The sequence below is a fragment of the Pantherophis guttatus genome, chromosome 2 (assembly GCF_059756535.1).
Source record: "Pantherophis guttatus breed Tessera chromosome 2, ASM5975653v1, whole genome shotgun sequence".
Taxonomy (NCBI): Eukaryota; Metazoa; Chordata; class Lepidosauria; order Squamata; family Colubridae; genus Pantherophis; species Pantherophis guttatus.
Window position 1 is genome coordinate 270,102,597 of NC_142064.1, and position 17,132 is coordinate 270,119,728.

Consider the following 17,132-nt stretch of genomic DNA (forward strand, 5'->3'; position numbering starts at 1 on the left):
CACAGTAACTGAATTTGGGGTCACATGAAACGGAACTGGGTATCAATTTAAAATTTGCAATAAATTGATGACATAATTGAAAGTCGCACTTCTTTGTGACCTCAATGTGTGTCCTAAGTAAGATGGGGTCCATTTAATCACGGGTGTGTCAGGCAGATGTAGGTGGCGACCAATGATCTGGCCTCAAGAGCAGGGATCCATCCAGATTCCAACCCAGGACATTTCTCTTAAAGTCCCCTTCCGAATGCAACACAGGAAGCCAAAACTGTCCAGCGAGGGAGGATGGAGCCTGAAGAATCGGGATGGCAGCTGTTTGTACACAATTGGTGTTCTTTCTGTTTTAAAGGGCATCACACACAGAGCTTTAAAAAAACAGCAGGATTTTGATTATGGCACAATTTGACTGCCATCTTGAGGTTTTTGACACCCTGCCAGTCCATACCATAAAAATAGTCCTCTTGATTGTTTTGAACAATAATTTTATTAAGGATTGTATTCGCAGATCCAACAAAGGAACAATATAAGTTTGTATGAAAACATGAAAAAGACAGTGTGAAAAATAATCTTTCCCAAAAAGATAGTAAGAAAAAGAAAACTTTCTCTTTTCTTCCTCAGCCACATATTCAACATCAACATTTTATCCCTAAATAAACCAGCAGATGCATCTTCATTCCACCCTCACCCCATTTTCTCCTCTCTAAATCTTCAGAGTTCTCCTTATTGATCAACAAAGTCTAGTAAGAATTAACAAAAATACCTGGGTGCCTTCACTTACGACTGTAGCAACGTATGACCGGAAAGCCATTCCAAGTGATGGTCCTAAGCCGAGGACTTCCTGTTCTCTGCAAAACATTGTATCTACTCTGCGTATAAGTTACTAATGTGGCTTTGTGAGCAAAATATCCTCATACTCCCAACACTTGTGCCCTTTTCCCTCACTGTGTCCTCTCTGATGGTATTTAAGGCTGCTTCAGTAGGAAAAATATTTTCCCCACATCAAATATTTGCACGATTTCCCTTCTGTCACTGTGTGAAGTTCCTGGTAAATGTTAACATCTGAATGTTTTTTTAAAGAACGGTTTCCAACGTTTTTTTTTTAATTGAAAAAGTTTTTCAAATACAAGTTTTTCCCCCTTTCCCCCCCACTCCACCCTAACCCCCTCCCCCTCCCCTCCCCCTGTGGCTTCTCCAAAATAAAACCCAAATTAATAACAGATTATATAATACTTTACCATCCTTTTGTACCACCCCCCATATACTAACCCTTTCTTTCTAACAATATTATTATATCCCCCTTATACTATACATTTCAAAAACAACAATCAACTGTAAAATTATATAATAAATTCTAATTTAGCAATTTCATCTATTCAACTCATAATCTATCCTTCTAACAATATCATTATATCCCACTTATACTATACATTTCAAAGCAACATTCAAAGCAACTTTCAGCTGTAAAACTATATAATAAATCCTAATTTAGCAATTTCAACTCATAATCTATCCATTTCCTCCTCCCCCATACATATATCTCTTAATTCGAATCTTTTACGTATATTGATATAACATAACATCCCTTCTCCTAAACTAAACAATCAGTAAACCAACCTATCTCCACCCACTTTCCTACAGGTCTACATACATAATATTTTCAATATCTTTTATTCTTCTGCCCATTCCACTAAAAAAAAAATTTATTTACATATATATATAAAATCCTCAATTGACTTTAAGTTTGTAATCCATATGATATCTTCTGTAATGTCTCACATCTGGATTGTTAATTCCATTACCCATGTTAGGGTAACATCACATCCTAATTCCAACAGTATGTTCGGTATCTTCAATTACCATCTGCCCCCATCAATAGTAAATATTTTCATATATAAAAAAAACCACCCGAGTGACTTTATATTTATATTCCATATAGTGTCGTCTATAATGTCTTCCATCTAGATTATTAATTCCAACCACCGTGTTGGGGTAACAGCCAGATCTTCTGCATGCCCCAATCCCATAGTTCTCTTGCCTTATAGCTCAGCATAAACGTAATCCATTTGTCAAAGAATCCAAAATAGAAAATTCCAATCCACTCAATTTATGGCCATCTTCACATCCCAAGAGTGCAGCACTACAGAGATCTGTCACTCTCCTCAGGATAATATAAACCAATACTTTGCCTCAACTAAATTTCTAAATATTCAATCGTCTCTTGAGTAACTGGCATTACACTGTTGTTTGGTCCAAAAGTTTTTATTTTTGTAGGACCTGCTTCTTCTTTTCTTAACTTTTTGTGGCTTAGATCTCCATCCTGGTTTCCTTTCTATGAGTTGTATATCAACTGTTTGGTTTCCATGCTGGTCTGTAGCTTGATAAGTCATCACATTAGAATCCAAAGCCGCCTCTCTTGTATTTATAGGTAATCCAACTATAGCCTCCGAAGGAGAATCCAGAAGCGGCTCATCCACAAAAGCCTCTGTAACTTGTTGTTTTTCCGTTACCTCCACCTCCATCTGTTTAGCCTGAATTTCAATCTCTTGTTGATTTTGCTTTTCTTTATTCCCCTCGTGTATTATACGTGGAGATGTTAAACCCATTTTAAAAACCTTATAGTAAAATTCTTCCGCTTTTTCAGCTGTATTTAATTGATATCGTTCTCCTTGATATCTCAATATTATACCAACTGGGACATCCCACCTGAATGGGATGTTTTGTTTCTTTAGTTCAGTCACCAAAAATCCAAAATCCTTTCTACCTTTTAACATCTTAGGCGGTAGTTCTTTAAATATCCAGATCTTCCTTCCATGCATTTCAAGAGTGGAGTTGAAAGACTTTTGCACAATATCATTTCTTATTTCTTTATCAGTAAAGTAAATCACCACATCTCTAGGCAACTGCCTTTGCTTTGCCACCCAAGAATTAACTCTGTAGGCCTTATCAATCTTGCAGGATACATCTTCAGGGCTAACCTTTAAAATCCCAGCCAGAACTTCAGCAGACATCTTTCTCAAATCTTGTCTTTTATCTTCCTGTGTTCCCCTAATTCTAACCGCAAATTCCATGAGTCTGAATTGCATTATTGTGGTTTCATTTTCAATCCTTTGTTTTATATTATCTACATTGTAAGTCTTATAGTCAGCTTCCTTTATTTTTTTAAACTCTACTTCTGAGCTTTTTTCTTGAATCCTTATTAAATCATTTTCAATTCTTTGTATTTTATTATCCAAATTATAAATCTTATCATCAACTTCCTTAGTGTCTATTTTTGAATTTATAATTTCATCCATCTTCAGAATTATTTCTATAAAACTTTTCATATGTTGCTTCAGAATATCATACTTTTGTTGAATCAACTCTTTAATTTCCTGTCTAAAATTTTCAAGATTCAGATTCACAGTCTTATCATGTCTTGCCATCTCCTCCGGTAAAAATTTCTTTAGGTCTATGAAGCCATTCTTCTGCATCTGCAAACTCTCAACTTGTTTATGCGATTTATAAATGGGAGAGCCCCCCCCCCATGGCTTGGTTATCTGGCTTTGTCAGTTTTAGCGCCATCCTGCCACACAAAAGATTTTTTTTTCCTTTTTCCTTTTAAAGAAAAAGACTTCTCTCCAAACAATATCAATCACAAGTCTCTAAGAAGGAAGAAACATGAAATAAGAATTTTTTCTCTCACTTCTAACCAGCACTTTTGCTAGATACTTTGTAACTTTGTAACGTTATAAGCTATTCAAACGGAAGGACTTTCACTTTCAGCTTTTCTCAAGCCTCAGCCAGTCGCCATTTTAAACTCTCCTTTTTCCTCCTTTCACTCTTCTTTAACTTTAAAATCAGTCTTGGGGTTAGAATACTTGCAGTTTAGAATCCCCGATTCGAATTTCATCCTGCTTATTCAGATGATCTGTTAATTTCGTTGATTGGTCCGGTCCCAGCGCCTGGCTCTGCAAAAAGGCAGAGTTCTCCCGAAGTCCGGAGCAGCGGCGAGCGGAAATAGGGAGCCACAACCTGCTCGTCCCCAAGAGTAAAAAAAAGAATTCTGGGGACTTCGCAGAGAGCTCTACCTGCCCTCGCCTGCTCTGTCTCACATTTCCTTCAGGAAATGGAGTTTTTCGAGCCGCCTTTCAGATGTAAAGGCGGATCTTTACAGGCAACGGGGCTGGCGGTCTCAGAGGACCATCTGGCGGCGACGGAAGCCAGACCGGAAGCCCGGTTTCCAACATTTTTCACACCTGAAGAGATTTATCTCTGCTATGGACTTTCTGGTGCTTTTTTAGCTTTGATTTACTATGAAAAGGTTTCTCGCACTCTGCACACTTGTGAAGCTATTCTCTTGTGTGATTTCGGGTGTGCATTTGAAGTTTTGAACGATGGGCAAAACATTTCCCACACTCCAGACATTTATATGGGTTTTCTCTAGTGTGGATTCGCTGATGTATCACAAGAGTATCTTTCCGAGAAAAACATTTATCACACTCCAGACATTTATATGGGTTTTCTCCAGTGTGGATTCGCTGATGTATCACAAGAGTATCTTTCCGAGAAAAACATTTTCCACACTCCAGACATTTATATGGGGTTTCTCCAGTGTGGATTTGCTGATGTATCACAAGATTATCTTTCCGAGAAAAACATTTCCCACACTCCAGACATTTATATGGGTTTTCTCCAGTGTGGATTCGCTGATGTATCACAAGAGTATCTTTCCGAGAAAAACATTTTCCACACTCCAGACATTTATATGGGTTTTCTCCAGTGTGGGTTCGCTGATGTATCACAAGATTATCTTTCCGAGAAAAACATTTATCACACTCTGAGCATTTGTGGGGTTTCTCTCCTGTATGAATTCGGCTGTGACTTCTAAGGGAAGATGGGTCAGCAAATGCTCTCCCACAGTCTAAACATTTGTAGTTTTTTTCCCCTGTGTGAATTTTCACATGACTTCTAAGGGCTGATGAGGTACGATAAAATCTTCCACAGTCGTTGCATTCATATGGCTTCTCCCCTGTGTGTGTTTTATGATGTGTCCAAAGGTCTCCCTTTTGAGTGAAACATTTTCCACATTCAACGCATCTGAATGGCTTCTCTCCTGTGTGGAGCCTTTGATGTCTTCCAAGGTGTTGTTTTTGGGAAAAGCATTTCCCACACTCCCCACATTTGTAGGGTTTCTCACCTGTGTGGATTCTCTGATGAATTTGAAGCACTCCTGGGAAAAAAAAACTTTTCCCACACTCCCCACATTTATAGGGCAACTCTCCTTTATGCCATTCCTGGTGTCTCTGAAGTTCATAAGAATACATAAATCGCTTCTCACATTCTGGGCATTCATAGGGTCTTTCTCCAGTATGAATTTTTTGATGTCGCTCCAGGGTTGATTTTGTGGAAAAACATTTCCCACATTCGAGGCACTTTTCGTTTTTCTCACCTCTGTGTGTTTTCTCATGACTCCGAAGAGATGAACTCTGGATGAAACATTTTCCACACTCAAAGCATTTGTAAGATTTTATTCCTGCATGAACCTGCTTATGGACCCAAAGACTTGAGTTCTGGCAAAAGCTCTTCCCACATTCCCAACACTTGTAAGGTTTCTCCCCTGTGTGAATTCTCTCGTGGTTTCTGAGAGTGGTTTTTTCACCGAAAAACTTCCCACATTCCAGACATCGATAAGGTTTCTCTCCAGTGTGGATTTTCTGATGTGAAAGAAGTCCTGACTTTAGACCAAAGCGTAAGTCACATTCCTCACATTTATAGGTTTTTACTGTCGGGGGCCTTCTGAGATCTTTGGTGTGTTTTCCAGAGAAGGATTTCTTACCCTCTAAACCTTTTCTGGATCCACTTCCCACATGGACCTTCCTGTGGGTCAAAAGGAGGGACCGGCGAGCAAATGATTTCCCACACTCCCCACATTTGCAGGGTTTCTCCTCTTTGTGCCTCTTCTGGTGACTCCGAAGTTGAGAAGAACTCACAAATCGTTTCTCGCATTCTGGGCATTCATAGGGTCTCTCTCTGGTGTGAAGTCTCTGATGTTCAGTTAGGGTTGACTTGTCAGCAAAACATTTCCCACATTCTGGGCACTTTTCGTTTTTCTCCCCTGTGTGTGTTTTCTCATGTCTCTGAAATGATGAGCTCTCAGTGAAACATTTTCCACACTCAAAGCATTTGTAAGGTTTGATTCCTGCATGGCTCTTCCCATGGCGCCTAAAACTTGACTTCTGAGAAAAGCTCTTCCCACATTCCCAACAGTTGTAAGGTTTCTCTCCTGTGTGGATTCTCATGTGGTCCCCGAGAGTGGCTTTTGCACGGAAAAATTTCCCACATTCCAGACATTGATAAGGTTTCTCTCCAGTGTGGATTTTCCGATGTGTACGAAGGCTTGACTTTAGACCAAAGCGTAAGTCACATTTCTCACATTTATAGGTTTTTACTGTTGGGGGGCTTCTGAGATCTTTGGTGTCTTTTCCAGAGAAGGATTTCTCGCCCTCCAAACCTTCACTGCATCTGCTTCCCACATGGACTTTCCTGTGGGTGAAAAGGTGGGACTGGAGAGTAAAGGATTTCCCACACTCTAAGCATTCATGGGTTTTTTTGTCCTTTTGTGGAGTGCTGCTTGTGTCTGACGGGGCATCCAAAAGTTTCCCAGGCTCCATCCTTTTTGGCGGAAGCTGCCTTGGGCTGATTTTCTAATATTTGTTGATAGTTGACTTGCAAGGTAGATCTAGTTTTATCCGCTGTTGGAAGGCAAAAGAAGCAGAGAACATTATTTCCTTTCCAGAAATGTAGAGTGTCACAAAATCTCTAGAAGGAAAACACATGTTGTTGTGGTCATTAAGTGATTTTGGGGGGGTTGTTAAGTGAAGGAAGACGCAGGGAAGAAATGGAGGGGTGCCTGAAGGGGGTGGTGGACACCCTGGAAGTCCAGCACAGGCCACGCCTGAATTAGGAGAGCTGCAGTGGGGTGCAAAGCTGCAGCTGCCCCCAGAAGCCTCAGTCGCCCCATCTGGGCTCTGCAATGGGGCAGAAATGCCAAGATGGTGCCTTATTTATTTATCTATCTATCTATCTATCTATCTATCTATCTATCTATCTATCTATCTATCTATCTATCTATCTATCTATCTATCGGACTTATATGTCGCCCTTTCTCCACAAGGACTCAGGGCGGCTCACAGCAATAAAGCAACAACAAGTCCAGATTAAAATTTAAATGATAAAAGAATCTAAAATTCCCATTAAAACCCCTTCAGTCCAGGCCAGCCTGGCGAAACAACCATGTTTTAAGGTCACGGCGGAAGGAGCAAAGATCGGGGGCCACCCGGAGCTCCAAGGGGAGCTGATTCCAGAGGGTAGGTGCGCCTACAGAGAAGGCTCGCTCTCTAGGGGCCGTCAGCCAACATTACTTGGCTCAATCGTTACAGTAATTGAGCAAAGACATCATGCGATACCTCACATAATGACCACTTTGCTAAACGATTGAGATTCCAATTCAACTTGTAGTCATACGTCGAGGACTACCTACAGGGAACCCAAAAGATTAAGGCATCACAGAAGCCAAAGAGGAGGAAAGGAAGCTGAGGTTAGTGTAAGCAACCCTTTTTCTTTTCCCATTTTCTTGCTTTTTCTGCTTATTCCACTTATGAGCTCCATCCCATCATGGCTAGTTGATCCTGGCTTCCTCGTGACACGTCTCCTCTCCCTGCATGGATCCATTTCACAGCTCAGTCTCTTCCTTTGGGAAGACCATGCAACCCTCCTTCGTGCTCTTTATTTATTTGCACTTTAAATTTATTTGCCACCCATCTCGCCGAGGGGCCCAGGGGTCTTATGAGAGTAAAAATGGAGAAAGGAATAGAAGTGTAAACGTAACAGTATCAAGGTAATGAAATGATGAGCACCCCGAAAAGCATCACTGCTGATCAGAGCAAATAAAGCCACACAGAGCTTCCCAAAATTGAAATGAATGATCCTGTTTGTTATCTCAACTGGCCCTGAAAGCAACAGAAGAAAGAAAAAGAAAACCAACAATCTGAGCTGCGACATGGCTTAATCCTGGAGTATATTTATTCCTAGGGTTTCTGAAGGGGGGGGAGGCCTCATTGAATACCTTCAGAAGGAAAAGCCCCAAATAAAGGATCCCCAATAAAGGATCCAGAGAATTTCAATTAAAATGTAAACTTTAGGAGAAGGCCTAAGCGCTTCAGCTTACTAAACCAGGGGTCCCCAACGTTTCGGATCTCAGGGAGCACTAAATTCATAATTTTAAATTCCACAGACCACTAATATAATCTGCCTAATGACCGGCTGGGTGGGCTAGGTGATCATGTGATTGGATGGGCGTGGCCAACTCGATGTCCAACTCTATGTCACTCACTTTGGGGGCCGGAGCGCCCTACTGCTCGAAGACAGCGGGTGCGTGCTCCCTTGACATAATATGGCCCCCTGCTCCCGCCATATCTACCCCTCCCACTCACAGTACCGATGGTGAAAACACAGTCTGGACAAGCTCGACCCCCCCACATTACCCCCGGATCCCCCCCACCCCCCACCATGCGTCATGGCCAGGCCCAACCCTCCCCTTGGTGGGTTATCCCCCAAACCCACAACCCTAGTTCCCATCCAACCCCCCTCCCCCCTCCCCAGACCCCTTAAAAGGTTAAACAAAGACAATTTTAAAAAACCCCTCAGCCCCCTCTTTGCGTCATGCCATAATGTATGCAGATTGTTCCTGTTTAGGCCTTGTCCCATAATGCACTTGGGGTTACAGTTTAGTACAGCGGTCACCAACTGGTGATCTGTGGACCACTGGTGGTCCGTGAGAAAATTTTCGTGGCCGCATTAAAACTTTTTGCATTTTTTTATATTGCACTAAATCAGGGGTCCTCGAACTATGGCCCCTGGGCTGGGTATGTGCACTGAACGTTTGTGTTTCTGCAGAGAGTCTCTCCCCTTTGGGGTCTTTTTGTGCGGGTTGGAGGGGGGCAGAAATTCCAACTTGGGGTCTGCTTCAGCCTCCTGGTGCAGGGCTTGGGACAAAGGCTGGAGGGAAGAGCCACCTGTTTTGCCAATCCTTTCTCGTGGTGGCTCCAACAACTCCACGGCCCTACTCATATGGGGGGACACACTCTGGACCTAGTTTTTATCTCTGGTCAGTGGTTGAGTGGCCTTGATATAGGGGATGTAGATATCGAACCCTTGTCATGGTCTGACCACTCGCTCCTTCGACTTGACTTTCTGACCGCCGTACCCCGTCGCAGGGAGGCGGAACCGACCAGGTGGTTCCGCCCCAGGCGCCTGATGGACCCTGATAGGTTCCAGATGGAGCTTGGGCCATTTCCTGAGACTCTAGCTCATGACTCGGCTGATGACCTGGTGGCCGCCTGGGATAGGGCGGCTGCCGGGGCTTTGGACCGGGTCGTGCCTTTGCGGCCTCTGACCCGGCACCGAACTCACTTAGCTCCTTGGTTTTCCGAGGAGCTGAGGGAGATGAAGCGCCGGAAAAGACGCCTAGAGAGCAGTTGGAGGGCCAGTCGTTCCGAGTCTGACTTGACACTGGTAAGGTCTCATATTAAGACCTACCTAGTGGCGATAAAAGCGGCGAAATCTAGCTATTTTGCCGCTCTTATCGCGTCATCAGATAACCGCCCAGCCACCCTGTTTAGGGTGACCCGCTCCCTCCTCCATCTGGGAGCGCGGGAGGACCCCTTGCAGGGCCGAGCTGAGGATTTTGTACAGTATCTGGATGATAAAATAACTCAGATTCGGGAAGACTTGGCCGCCGACTGGGTTAGTTCAGACGAGATGACTGAGGCAGGCCTTGAGAGTGTTATCTGGGAGGAGTTCGATCCTGTGGCTCCCGAGGACATGGACAGGATCTTGGGACGGCTGAACGCAACCACATGTTTATTGGACCCGTGTCCCTCCTGGTTGGTGCTGGCTTCCCGGGAGGTTACACGAGGCTGGCTCCAGGGGATTATTAACGCTTCTTTGAGCGAGGGTGTCCTGCCGGCCGCCTTGAAAGAGGCGGTGGTGAGGCCTCTCCTCAAGAAGCCATCCCTGGATCCGGCTATTTTGGCTAACTATCGTCCAGTCTCCAACCTTCGCTTTATTGCGAAGGTTGTTGAGAGTGTGGTGGCGCGACAGCTTCCCCAGTACCTGGATGAAGCTGTCTATCTGGATCCGCTCCAGTCCGGCTTCAGACCTGGGTACAGCACGGAAACGGCATTGGTCGCGTTGGTGGATGATCTCTGGAGGGCCCGGGATAGGGGTTATTCCTCTATCCTGGTCCTATTAGACCTCTCAGCGGCTTTTGATACCATCGACCATGGTATCATGTTGCGCCGGCTGGAGGGACTGGGAGTGGGGGGCACTGTTTTGCGGTGGTTCTCCTCCTATCTCTCCGACCGGTCGCAATCTGTGTTGACAGGGGGGCAGCGGTCGACCCCAAGGCGCCTTGTTTGTGGGGTGCCGCAAGGGTCGGTCCTCTCGCCCCTCCTGTTCAACATTTATGTGAAGCCGCTGGGTGAGATCATCCGTGGTTTTGGGGTGGAGTTCCATCAGTACGCTGATGACACTCAGCTGTACATTTCCACCCCAGACCATCCCAATGATGCCTTGGAAGTGATGTCCCAGTGCCTGGAGGCCGTGCGGGTCTGGATGGGGAGAAACAGGCTTCGACTCAACCCTTCCAAGACCGAGTGGCTGTGGCTGCCGGCGTCCCGGTATAGCCAGCTGACGCCATCGCTGGTTATTGGGGGCGAATCATTGGCCCCCACAGAGAGGGCCCGCAACTTGGGTGTCCTCCTGGATGCGCGGCTGTCCTTAGAAGGGCATATGACAGCCGTGGCCAGGAGGGCTTTTTGTCAGGTTCGCCTGATACGCCAGTTGCGTCCCTTTCTGGACCGGGACTCCCTACGCACGGTCACTCAAGCACTCGTCACTTCTCGTCTGGACTATTGTAACGCTCTCTACATGGGGCTCCCCTTGGGGTGCACCCGGAGGCTCCAACTGGTGCAGAATGCGGCTGCGCGGGGGATTATGGGAGCGACGGGGCGCTCCCATGTGACTCCTCTCCTGCGCGAGCTGCATTGGCTTCCGGTGGACTTCCGGGTGCGCTTCAAGGTGTTGGTGATTACCTTTAAAGCGCTCCATGGCTTAGGGCCAGGGTACTTACGGGACCGCCTTCTGCCACCAATAGCCTCCCACCGGCCGGTTCGCTCCCACAGAGAGGGCCTCCTCAGGGTGCCGTCGGCCAGACAATGCCGGCTGACGACCCCCAGGAGGAGAGCCTTCTCTGTGGTGGCACCTACCCTATGGAACAATCTACCCCCAGAGATACGAGTGATCTCCGACCTCCGGATTTTTCGTCGGGCCCTAAAAACTCATTTTTTTCAACTAGCCGGTCTGTCCTGATTTTAGGGTTAGTTTTTAAAATTTTTAAAATTTTAATATTTATTTTAATTGACAAGTTTTAAATTATGAGCCAAATTTATAAATTATCTTAATTCTATTTTAATTGTGATGTTTGTATAGATGTTTTTTATCTGGCTGTTCACCGCCCTGAGTCCGAAAGGAGAAGGGCGGTATAGAAATGCGAATAAATAAATAAATAAAATAAATAAACAACTGCTTCCTATTGGGGCCCTAAGGGGCCCAGGAGGGGAGGCAAGAGTGGCTGGCAGGGGAGGGTCGGGCCTGGCCATGACACGCGGTGGGGGGTGGGGGGGATCCGGGGGTAATGGGGGGGGTCAAGCTTGTCCAGACTGTGTTTTCACCATCGGTACTGTGAGTGGGAGGGGTAGATATGGCGGGAGCAGGGGGCCATATTATGTTAAGGGAGCACGCACCCGCTGTCTTTGAGCAGTAGGGCGCTCGGCCCCCAAAGCTCCACTCGTTTTCCAGGTTGCACAGACCCTCAGGGCCCAGGCCTTCAACTGATGTTGTGCAACGCCAGGTCTGTAGTAAATAAAGCCCCCCTCATTTGTGATCTTGTTCAGGAGGGGGGAGCGGACCTGGCAGGTATTACAGAGACCTGGTTGGGCCCGGAGGGAGGGATTCCTCTGGTAGAAATGTGCCCACCAGGTTTCCACGCATTCCATCAGCCGAGGCCACAGGGGAGGGGCGGGGGAGTAGCGGTTATTATTAGAGAAGGCCTTAGGCCGAGGGAGACCACTGTTCCTCAGACGGCCGGTTGTGAGTCCCTCCTTGTGAAGTGGGGCCATGGGGTTCAGATGGGTCTGTTGATCACGTACCTGGCTCCCTGCCACGTGGCTGCAGCCCTGCCTGAGCTACTCAACGTTATCGCCGCGGTGGCGGTTGATCCCCCCAGACTTATGGTCATGGGGGATTTCAACCTGCCGTCCGTGGGTGAGGCGTCTGAGGTGGCTCGGGAGTTCATGGCATCCATGACGGACATGGACCTGACCCAGCTAATTCATGGCCCTACGCACACGGGGGGAAACACACTGGACTTGGTTTTTGTCTCTGGACAGTGGTTGAGTGATCTCGAGATAGGGGACATAGTCATCAAGCCCTTGTCATGGTCGGATCACTCTCTCTTTCGCCTTGACTTTCGAACCGCGGTACCCCGCCGCAGGGAGGCAGAACTGATAAGATGGTACCGCCCCAGGCGCCTGATGGAACCTGATAGGTTCCAGATGGAGCTTGGGCCAATCCCCGAGGATCTGGCTCACGCCTCGACTGGAGACCTAGTGGCCGCCTGGGACAGGGCGGCCGCTGGAGCTCTGGATCGAGTCGTGCCTTTGCGGCCTCTGACCCGGCGCTGATCTCACCTGGCTCCTTGGTTCACCGAGGAGCTGAGGAAGATGAAGCGCCGGAAAAGACGCCTAGAGAGTAGTTGGAGGGCTAGTCTTTCTGAATCGGACTGGACACTGGTAAGATCTCATATTAGGAATTACCTAGTGGCGATAAAAGCAGCAAAACCCAGCTGTACATCTCCAAGAGTTGGGGGTGGGAGGCTCTGTACTATGGTGGTTCTCCTCCTTTCTCTCTGACCGGTCGCAGTCTGTGTTGACAGGGGGGCAGAGGTCGACCCCGAGGCCCCTCATATGTGGGGTGCCACAGGGATCGGTCCTCTCGCACCTTTTGTTCAACATTTATGTAAAGCCGCTGGGCGAGATCATCCGTGGTTTCGGGGTGAAGTACCATCAGTTCGCTGACGACACCCAGCTGTACATCTCCACCCCGGGCCACCCCAACGATGCCCTTGAAGTGATGTCCCGGGGCCTGGAAGCCGTACAGATCTAGATGGGGAGAAACAGGCTCAGGCTCAACCCATCCAAGACCGAGTGGCTGTGGTTTCCGACGTCCCGATATAGTCAGCTGGTGCCATCGCTGACTATTGGGGGCGAAACATTGGTCCCCACGGAAAGGGCTCGCAACTTGGGCGTCCTCCTGGATTCACGGCTGTCTATAGAAGAGCACTTGACGGCCGTGACCGGGAGGATTTTTCATCAGGTTCGCCTGATCTGCCAGTTGCGTCCCTTTCTAGATCGGGACTCTCTACACACAGTCACTCATGCCCTTGTCACCTCTCGTCTGGACTATTGTAATGCTCTCTACATGGGGCTCCCCTTGAGGTGCACTTGGAGGCTCCAACTGGCGCAAAGTGCGGCCGTGCGGGTGGTTATGGGAGCGACGTGGAGTTCCCATGTAACACCTCTCCTGCGCGAGCTGCACTGGCTCCCGGTGGTCTTCCGAGTGCACTTCAAGGTTCTGGTTATCACCTTTAAAGCACTCCATGGCTCAGGACCTGGTTATCTACGGGACCGCCTGCTACCGCCAATAGCCTCCCACCGGTCAGTATGCTCCCATAGAGGGGCTGCTCCGGCTGCCGTCGGCCAAACAATGTCGACTGGCGGCCCCTAGGGGGAGAGCCTTCTCTGTGGGGGCACCTACGATCTGGAACGAGCTCCCCCCGGAGATTCGGAGGATCCCGGATCTGTGCACATTCTGTCGCGCACTTAAGACTTTTTTATTTCATCAAGCTGGCCTGGCCTAAATCTTCTCCCCTTTTTAAATGCAAATTTTAATCTATTTTTAAATTATGGGGTATTTTAAATTTGTTCAGCCAAATTATTTAATTCGTTTTTATTCTATTTTAAATTTTTGTATTTATGTGTTTTATCTTCTGGCTGTTCACCGCCCTGAGTCCTTCGGGAGTAGGGTGGTATAGAAATTTAAATAAATAAAATAAATAAATAAATAAATAAAATAAATAAATAAATAGCTAAGAATGTATCGCTGAAACAAGACCCAGTTTGGGCTGAGAGAACATTTCCCCCTGAAAGAACCAGATGAAGGCTGGGCAGGGCAGCCCCACCTCCACTTGAGTCCCCAGGCAGCCTCTTTTGGCTTCAGGGCTGCCTCCCCCCCCCCCGGCCGATGCGACTCCCCCACTCCGTGGCCTTCCGCTCAGGGTCCACCTCCAACTCCACCAAGAGTGGCTTCTTACAACTAATATAGATCAAACAAATTTTGCCTTCACTCTGCACCTTGGCAGAAAAACCCAATTTTATTTCATGGCATGGGCCCTGGGTACTTGCAGGATCACCTTCTGCCTGCCTCCAACCGCCCAGTGCGCTCACATAGGACTGCCCTCCTCCGGGTGCCATCGGCCAGACAATGTCGGCTGATGACGCCCAGGATGAGGGCGTTCTCTGTGGGCACACCGACACCTCCGCTCTTTCCGCGGTGACCTAAAGACATGGCTTTTCCAACAAATTTGCTGATCTGATGGGAGCTTTTAACTTTAATTCTTTGGGGATTTTAAATTGAGTATTTTAGTCGTAATTTTACTGTTTTATTGTTTTATCTTATCTAGTCTTTCGGGAGAAGGGCGGCATATAAGTATAAATAAACTAAACTAAACTAAACTATTGCATTGCCACATAAAGATTTTTTTAAAAGCTTATTTTCCAAACCAAATTTCATTGACTCACCTTTAAAGTTACAGCCAAGAAGTCCCTGGGTCACTTGTTACTTCTCTGAGTCAAGGGCAAGGATGACCCTCACTTGGTTTGATTTCTCCTTAACTGATTGGCCCTTTGTGCAGGAAGCTGCTTCTCCAGCCGGGCCAAGATTCCCAAATTTTCTAGGATGGAGTCCTGGCCAAAATGTTGCGTGTTCTGATCCAAGAAGGCCCCTTTCTCCTCTCTGCAGTTCATGGCCAGATCCTCGCTGGTCTCCTGCAAAGAGAAATGAAAAAGGCTCAGATGCCGACAGTAACGCTGAGCTTGATCTATAAATGACCTGGACGGGGAAGGAAAAAATAGGATTGTTTGCTGAGGATACAAGATAACAGGAGATCCAATCGTGATTGAAGATCTTGATGAGCCAAAATGGAAGAATCTGGCAAGATGGAAGCCCAAGAGGGACCTATGCATAGTTGTGAGTAAGAAAACCCAAAGGAAAACAAGAGAGATCCTGCTGCTCCTTCGGGATCTTTTTGGAGGCTTAAGAGGCCATAAGAATTCCAGCCTTCCTGGGACCCAAAGCTACTTTGGACAGGCGTTTTCCACTTATGCCAGGCAACCTCCTGCCCATCAGCTTCTTCTAGGAGCCGCTCACAAGACCAGCCTCACAACTTCCTTAGAGTTTGTGCTTTCCAAGACATCCAGGACTCCCCATTGCAACCAGGCCGGTCAGTCGGTGTTAAATCCACATTGCATATCCGAAGACGCCTTTTAAAGCTCCGTTTCCTCCAGTTTTCCAACTGCGCTTGAGGGAAACGGATCTTCAGAGGCTTCCTGTTCAAACGGACCACACAGAGACCTTCTGCAAGTAACCTCCCCTAAAGCTTCTTCTCCGATCCATCCGGATCCCCCCGGGGAGCCTTGGTCGGGCGAAGAGGGGGCAGATCCACCCCGGGGATTAGAGAGAGACTTTTCTGAAAGCAACTTCCCCACAGCTCCTTCTAGGATCCCCCCGGATCCCCCAGGGAAGCTTTGGTCGGGAGAGGAGGGGGCAGAAATCAACCTCGGGGACGGAGCCCCCTTTGCCCCCCTGGAGGGAAGGGAGGGATCGGCTCCCTGCAGGCAACGCCAGAGCCGGATCTCCCCGAGGAAAGCCCGGCAAGCCGAAGAGCGGGATCCGCAGCTCCCTTCCTCCTGGCGGGGAGAGGATCTCCTGGGAGGAGGGGCGGCCTGGAGGCCGGAGGGAGAGCAGCCCCACCTGACGCCAGCGGGATCCAGAAACCTCTCCGGAGGGATCCAGCGCCGATCTTCGCCGGGCGAAGCGGGACACGCGGAGGGCAGCGGAGATCCAGGCAGTGGGAGGGGAGAGGGGGGCGGGGCTTCTGCGCCCCTCTGGAGTTCCGCCCCCTCCTTGCAGCCCCGCCCCTCAGCAGCCTCTGCTCCTCCCCCTCCCTCCCCCCCAATCTCCCCCCCCAGCCAGGAAGCCTCCGCCGTTCCTCCGAGGGGCGTCGGGGTGGAGGGTTCCTCTGCCCATGGAAAGAGTGTCCCCTGCACGGTGGAGGCGGGGCTGCCCTCCTCCTGCTCCAGGGTGCCTGGGAGAGCCTGGATGAAGCCCCTTGGAGGGTTTTCTCTTGAGGAGCTCCGTGGAAAGGGCCAGGAACCTTCACTTCCCTTTTGGGGGTTTCTTTCCTTTTTGGGGGGTTCCTTCCTAACTGGATAATAAATATTTCTTTTTACTCCCAGGAACATACATACATACATACATACATACATACATACATACATACATACATTTATTCATTCATTCATTCATTCATTCATTCATTCATTCAGCTGCCATCAGATCCTACACTGATCTCTAATAGTCCCTGGTGCAGGGGTTCCATGAAGACCCTCCATCCTGAGGATTTAAATTGGGGGGATCTCTGAGCAGAGATGGGGCTTCTCTCATTCCTTTGCTAATCACCAGAAACCCCCCAGACAGGAAAGAAGAGACTTTGGGGGAGCAGCCCAGATCTGATGCTTTTCCCCATAGAGGCAGCACAATACAACTGGGAAACAAGGCTGAAAATATTACCAATCCACTGTCCAATAGAAATGATTCCATTTCTCATTTTTCGCTTATGTGAGATTTAAAAACCCAAAATTTGATACCACTCGAAGAAACGTCTGGTGAACAAAATCAAAGATTTATTGAAAAACATG

General features: G+C 47.5%; 1 protein-coding gene across 1 annotated transcript; it reads right to left on the bottom strand.

The window, feature by feature from the left end:
• Positions 1-1,180: 1,180 nt before the first annotated feature.
• Positions 1,181-16,296, bottom strand: LOC148115865 (uncharacterized). Its single transcript, XM_087884226.1, has 3 exons — positions 16,186-16,296; positions 14,955-15,200; positions 1,181-6,728 (listed from the first exon to the last, which is right to left on the bottom strand). Exon 3 carries the CDS (start codon positions 6,645-6,647, stop codon positions 4,326-4,328), a length of 2,322 nt encoding a protein of 773 aa, XP_087740352.1. The 5' UTR covers positions 6,648-6,728; positions 14,955-15,200; positions 16,186-16,296; the 3' UTR covers positions 1,181-4,325.
• Positions 16,297-17,132: the final 836 nt, after the last annotated feature.